This window comes from Tupaia chinensis, unplaced genomic scaffold (genome assembly GCF_000334495.1).
Source record: "Tupaia chinensis unplaced genomic scaffold, TupChi_1.0 Scaffold000067_1, whole genome shotgun sequence".
Taxonomy (NCBI): domain Eukaryota; kingdom Metazoa; phylum Chordata; class Mammalia; order Scandentia; family Tupaiidae; genus Tupaia; species Tupaia belangeri.
Genome location: NW_006159526.1, coordinates 1,344,407 through 1,351,238, shown reverse-complemented (window position 1 = coordinate 1,351,238; position 6,832 = coordinate 1,344,407). Strand labels below are relative to the sequence as shown.

General features: G+C 46.2%; 1 protein-coding gene across 2 annotated transcripts in view; it reads left to right on the top strand.

Annotated features, from left to right (window-relative positions):
• The window catches only part of LOC102478802 (carcinoembryonic antigen-related cell adhesion molecule 6-like), a 14,056-nt gene extending 7,518 nt beyond the window's left edge, over positions 1-6,538 (top strand). Inside the window, exons 5-8 of one of the 2 annotated variants that reach the window (XM_027766762.1) lie at positions 4,652-4,769; positions 5,736-5,788; positions 6,121-6,152; positions 6,462-6,538. In XM_027766762.1, the coding sequence (XP_027622563.1) occupies positions 4,652-4,769; positions 5,736-5,788; positions 6,121-6,152; positions 6,462-6,512 (254 nt within the window). In that variant the 3' untranslated portion in view covers positions 6,513-6,538. Of the gene's footprint in view, positions 1-4,648; positions 4,770-5,735; positions 5,789-6,120; positions 6,153-6,461 lie in introns of both variants that reach the window. The other variant, XM_027766761.1, reaches the window with a different exon arrangement.
• Positions 6,539-6,832: the final 294 nt, after the last annotated feature.

The following is a 6,832-nucleotide window of genomic DNA, read 5'->3' as shown; positions in this document are numbered from 1 at the left end:
AAAGAGTGAGCCTGAGGGCTGGTCCTGGGAGCCAGATCCTGGCTCTAAGCTGTGTCAGGCTGTGTACACTAGCACAGGTATTGCCCACAGAGAACAGTGTGTGCCAGACACTTGGAGGACAGGAATGATCATACTGTACACTTTCCACAGGAAGGAAAAGCAGGGCCAGAAACATCTATTGTGAAGAGGGTGAGAGTGTCAGGCTTTGCTAACACTGTAGCCACTTTTCTCTAGAGATTTCTTCACCATAAATTCAATCCACAGACCAGGAAGTACACATCCTCTTCAAACTGAGAAATCCTTATCAATGCAGCCTCATCAAGTATTGAGGTCAGGAAGATTGTCTAGGCTATCCTCATCCATTAATACATTTTTCTTCTTTCTATCATTTTTTTTTCTATTTTAAATATCTTTATTTACATTCATTCACTGTACAAAATGAGATTTTTCCATCCAGAATACCCTGTATATTGGCTCAGTCAAGGATGTTACCATACATGTTATCATCAAGAAATACTTTTCCATTTCTTGTTTCTTATATCTTTTGCCTCCCCCCCTTGATTCCCTACCTCTCACCCTCTGCCTTTTCCCACCCTCCTCCCACACTGTCTCTGGTATCTACAGTAGCTTTCCATGCCCTTTTTTTCACATTTTATTGATTCACTAAAGATCTTTATTAATCTAAATACTTTCAATAGCAAGCACAGCTGATATATACATATCTATGAACACATGTCTGACTTTAGGCATAAACCTCAGTAAATAAAATGAACATACTATAAAGTAGCACCTAGCTGGGGCTACATAGCTTACTGCAGTTATTCAATAGGTATTTTTAATGAATTTTTTAATTTTAAGAAAAACAGTTTTAGTTTTAGTAGATCAAAATCAAAAAATGTTAAGAGAAATTTGCTTAAGACTTAAAGTCAAGAAAAAGGTTAGGATACAGTTCAAATAGTAGGTAGATTAAATTATCAATAGTTCAAGAAAAGACAAAAATCCCTAAATCCAGAAAACAAAGCATAGAAGAAAATCAGTAATATTTTAGTCAAAAGTCATAAAATTCTATTTCACCAGTTCAGTCTCCTGGAATTAATCTCTCTTCTACTGAATTTGCAGTGTTACTGTGGTCTGAATCTTTCTATTTAAATTCTGGAAGTTAACATTCAGCTCTGGACTTGTCCCTAGCATTAAGCTGGCCATTTTCTTGGTTGTTTTTTCTACTCTTATTTCTGTGTGTCTGACTTTAGTTTTCCTGGTATAGCACTCCCTTCAGCACTTCTTGAAGAGCTGCTCTGCTGTTGGTAAATTCTTTCAGGTTTTGTTTATCTGAGAATGTTTTTGTCTTTTTTTTCCCCAGATGAAAGATAATCTTGCTGGGTATTGTATTCTTGGTCGAAATTGTTTTTCACTTAACACTTTGAATATATTTTTCTATTCTTTCCTTGATCACATTGTGTTTGATGAGGGGTCCAACATTAGCCTGATGGGATATCCTTTGTAGGTAATATCCTTTGATGTTTTTCTTACCAATTTTAGTATCTTATCTTTTTCTGTTATTTTGGTCAACCCAGTTATGATGTGCCTTGGAGAAGATCTTCTTGGGTTGATTCTATGTGGAGAATTCTTTGTATTCTTTGTATTTCTTGGGTCTGGATATCTGAGTGCCTCTCTAGATTTGGAAAGTTTTCTTCCAGGATTTCATGGAATAGATTGTCACTGCCCTGATTAGTTTCTTCATCTTCTGGGATACCAATTATCCAGATGTCTGGGCGTCTAATAGTATCTAGTAATACTCGTATAATATTCTCTCTTTTTTTGGTTATTTTCTCAGTCTTTTGGTGAATTTTTCTAGATCAGAGGTTCTATCTTCTACTTCTGAGATTCGATCTTCTACGTGATCTAATATGCTTTTAATACTTCCAAGGGAGGTTTTGATTTCCTTCATTACAGTTTTCATCTCTAACAATTCTGTTTGATTCTTTTTTATGGTGTTTATTTCCTCTTCCAGATGATGCAAGAAATTCCTCACCTCCTAGAACTCGTTGTCTCTTTTCTCCTGCATCTTCTGGAGTTCATTTTCTCTCTTCTCTTGCATCTCTGTTAACTTTGTCACTATGAATATTTTAAATTCCTTATCTGACATTTCCGTGAGTTCCTTTGTATTGTCTGAGAAGGATGAGGAGTTATTATTTTCCCGTAGGGGAGAGGTATTTTCTTGGTTCCTCATATTTCTTGTGCCTCTAAGGTGGTTTCTGGTCATCTGATGGATTATAGATTTTTTTGCTAGTTTTTGGAGTTAAGTCTGAGCAATCAAGAGGCATGCAAAGGAGGTGATCTGCAATCTCTAAGAAGTACCATTTTTCTCCCTTTGTGTAGCAGTTTCCATGGAAATTGAGGATTAATCTGACCCTGGCTAGATCTGGGAGGCAGGAGGGTGAAGCCTGGGTAGCATATCTTCAGTGGTCCTAATTCCTGAAAGGGGCTGCTCAGAACTCAAATATAGATGGCTGGTGAGTGGCTTTTCCTGGCTAGGTCTAGGTGGGGAGGTGGCAGGAGGGTAAAGAACTCAGATATAAATGGCTGGTGATTGGCTTGTCCTGGATAGATCTGGGGGATAGGAGGGTAAAGGTCTTCAGCAGTCCCAATCCTAAAACATTTTTAAAATATATTTTATTTTCTCTTAATTTCTTTTATACATTCAATCACTACACATCACTTAGCATGTAAAGTGAATTTTCCAACATGAATACATTTCATGCCAGTCCAGTTGGGGATACTATACACGTTACCATCAACAGATAATAATCCATTTCTATGTCCCATAAATGTCTTGCCTTTCTAGTTTTCTCCTTAATGACTTTCTTCACACTCTTTTCCTCTACCACCATCTTCCCATACTATATCTGGTATCTATTCCATGTGTCTATATCCTCTAATCTTTCAGTTTCAGTGCTGTCAGTATATATTAAGTGGAGACATACAGTGTCTCTCCTTCATAGCCTGACTTGCTTCACTCAGCAGTAAATTTTCCATATTCATCTACTTTCTATCAAAAGCCAGGGTCTTGTTGTTTTTTATGATTGAGTAGTATTCCATAGAGTATATGTGCCACACTTTTCCAACCCATTTTTCTGTTGGATCCATGTAAATCCCATGGAATTCACAATTCCATTAGCAGTTGTGAATAATGCCACAATAAACATAGATGTGCAAGCACTTTTTAAAAAAAATTATTTTGTTTATTTATTATTGTTATTATTATTATTATTTTAAATTTGCTATGGGCATGTGTGCTTAACAGAGAGAGAGAGAGAAAGCAAGCTGCCAGATCCAAGATTCGAAACATGGTCAGCTATGTGGGAGTCCAGCACCCCAACCACCATGCCACCTGCTGGCCCCTGCAAGCACTTTTCTGACTAAGCATTCTCCTGTCCTTTCGTAAGATACCCAGGAGTGGGATTGCTGGATGATATGGTAGGTCTATTTGTAGATCCCTGAGGAATCTTTATATCATTCTCCACAGTGGCTGGACCAATTTACATTCCCACCAACAGTGGAGGAGAGTTCCCCTATCACCACATCCTCACCAGCACTTATCATTTATTGTTTTTTTCATCTTAGTCATTCTGATTAGGGTTAGATGGAATCTCATTGTGGTTTTGATCTGCATCTCCCTTATGAGGGATGTTGAGCATTTTTTAATATGCCTTTTGACTCCACTAATACATTTTTTTTTGGAGAGGTTTTCGCTATACGGCGCATGCGCTCGCCAGACAGACAGAGAGAGACATAGAGACAAAAAGCGAGAAATCACTCCCCAGGGGGGATGGTCACGCCCCAATCCCTTCTCCTCCATTCTCCTCTCGGGATCTTGGGCACGCACGCACACGCACCCAGCGTGAGTTTTAAGCCACCGGGTCCAGGACGTGAACCGCCGTCGACTACATGGGAGTCCAGCGACATAGCCATTACGCTAACTGCTGGTTCCCTCCACTAATACATTTTTTCAAACAGCAACAAAAATGCTGTCCCTACCCTGTGAAAACTATAGTGCTGGAATGGTGCCTGATCTTTTAGAGTCACAGCAAGGTTTGGGGAAAAGTCACAATTTTATTTTCCCACTCTTCAGTTCTATGACATTCTTTGACTTATGCGCACTATAACTCCCAAATTCTAAATCTGTAAAAAGAGGATGATACTCCCTCTCGCTCATGGTGATGGAAAGGTCACGTGTGATTTCCTGCCTGGAACCAGGAGTCACCTGAAAATAGTCACTAGTGTCACTACTACTAGACAGCATGGAGCTGACTAGGGAGGGCCTGCTCTCTAAGATCACCACACGGTGGGAAAGAAGAAACCCAGGGAAGAGTCACCACATGAGAGGCAAAGAGGCACCGAAGGGAGAGGACAGGATGTGGCACGGGATGCGGCACAGGCTGCGGGCGAAGTACTTGGGCCCTAGAGTCAGTCCCAGGCTTCCAGCCTGGGATAAGAGACAGAAAAGGTTGCCATGACAAAGCCTCAAACCACACACAGACCTCATGACACTTCCTCCTCCAGAACCAGGCCTCTTCCCCTGCTGGGCCCCTGGTGATTCCCGCTGGAATCTACTTGGTCCTTGACTCACTTTCTCTTCTCCTTTCAGCAGAAGAAATTGCCCAAGGCCTACCTGTGGGGGCCATTGCTGGCGCTGTGACCGCGGCACTGTTTGGGGTGGCTCTGGTGGCCACCCTGGGGTATTTCCTCTTCCGCACAAGGACTGGCAGGTACGCAGGCTTTTCCCCGCCCTGATCCAGTGCACCAAGAAGACCACAGTCCAGGAGGAAGGAGACCTGGTCCTCGATGCTGGGTCTCACTCTTCCAGTGTCCTCCTTTGCCCATCTCCCCCACCTCACCAGCAGCTGGCCCTAAGCTGCTCGTCCAGACCTTCCTGGGCTGTGAATTAGGCACAAGTAGGACCCTCCCTGAGTGTTGTCCAGGCTCCAGACACAGGAGACCTTCAGTGCTACCGGGGAGGGGGGGGTCATAAGAGTTCAGTCCAAGGAGCACATGTTCTTAATTTAAGTCCTCCCACCCAAGAAGGGGGCTTCGCATACTGTGGATAGGGGAGGTGGTCACACTGTATAGAATAGAGGATCCCCTAGACAGGCTGGGAGGAACCACCAGACCAACAGGGCTGACGCCCCTGAAGTGGGAGTCAGGGAGAGCCTGGGCCTGGCTAGGACACCATGTCCAGGAATGTCCTTTATGCCTCTCACCAAGGTGGGTGGATTGAGAGGACGGGCCGTCGTTACACTTCGTCGTGTTCTGGCAAGGGTTAGGGACCCGACACAGGAGGGACCCCGAGTTCATGGGGTGCAGCACGCGAGGCTCCCGGTCCTGCACACAGCTGGCCCTGCTCTCCCTCCCAGGCCCTTGCCCTTCTGCTCAGTCCAACCCTCCATGTTTGACTCCTTCCCTGGGGCCTCTGTCCCTGTCCCAGGAACCTGGGTCAGCATTCTCCTGGGCCCACATCTTCCTGAGGGTCTCCCACCATGGGCCAGGGCAAATTAGGCTTCTGAGGGCCTCTCCTCAGCCCCCCTCCTGGTCCTGCCCCTCCTACACAGGATCGATGGGGAAAGAAGGTCTCCTCGACCCTGCCACAAACCAACATTCTTCACTTGTCCCTTGTCCTAACTACAAATTTGGGACTTTTATCCCTGAGCCCCTCACAGTAACCTGACCTTTTCTAGGTCCAGTGTCCAGGGTGACCTCAGGGAGCACCAGCCCCCGGTGTCCACTCCCGGTGAGTGCCATTCAGCCCCAGTGAGGGAGGAGCCCCTAGGCTAGCCCCAGTGTCCATACCTGGAGTCACCCAGGAGCTTTGGACCCTTCCCTGGGACTTCAAAGAGGCATCCCATGAGCCACTTGGTACAGAGACCCAACAGGCCAGGTCAGCCCTGAGCAGCATGGTCTGGGTCAGGGGTCTCCTACTTGGTCCCTAACCAGGCTGCAGGGTCTCTCCTCAGAGGTGCTCCCTCTCGCTGGATCCCCAGGAACTGAGGACCTCTTGGACATACTGGAAGGGAGGCCCAGGTGCCACTCACACACCACGCTAACTCCTATCTCTGTCCCCAGGCCATGGTCCCTCTGACAGCTCCTCCTTCCAGGTGAGCCCATCCCCGCCCCACCCCAACCCTTCACATCACAGTCCCTGCAGGACACACCCAGGGCAGGGGGACTGTCACCCCCACTACTACACAGACACCTGGACAGGACAAGGGGAGCCTGATCCTGCCAGGGGCTGGTTCTCTGCTCAGAGGCAGGACCATCCATGGCCTGTCCTGAGCCCATTGGGTCCCTCCGTTGGCCTGAGCAGAGCCCTGGACACAGAGTGGGAGCCGGGAACATGTGTCAGGGACCCTGGGCAGTAAGGGTGGGGTGTGCAGCCAGGACAGGGACTGCGGTGTTATGTCCAGGCTCAGAGGCTGCTGCTCAGGAGACAGCCTGTCACTCCTGACGGGAAATGACCAAAAGGAGAGGCAGGCGGGGAAGATCTCGCTGGTCAGAGACAAGACCTTCCAATCTACAAGGTTGGTCTGGGCAGTGACTATCCTGGTCCCACTGGCCAAGGGCGACCTAAGTCAACCCCACCCCACTCTAGGCTGTGCTTTGAGATTTAGGAAGTAGCAAATAACAGTGGAAAAAAGGGGAGGTGAGCAGGGAGGGAGGGAGCTGGAGGTAAACCCGCCTTAGCACAAACAATTTCAGTCCCTGAACACCCCAGAATCAGCCAGGGTCGGGGATACTGTTCTGAAATGCTTACAAAGTTTAGGGCCTCCTCTTTCTT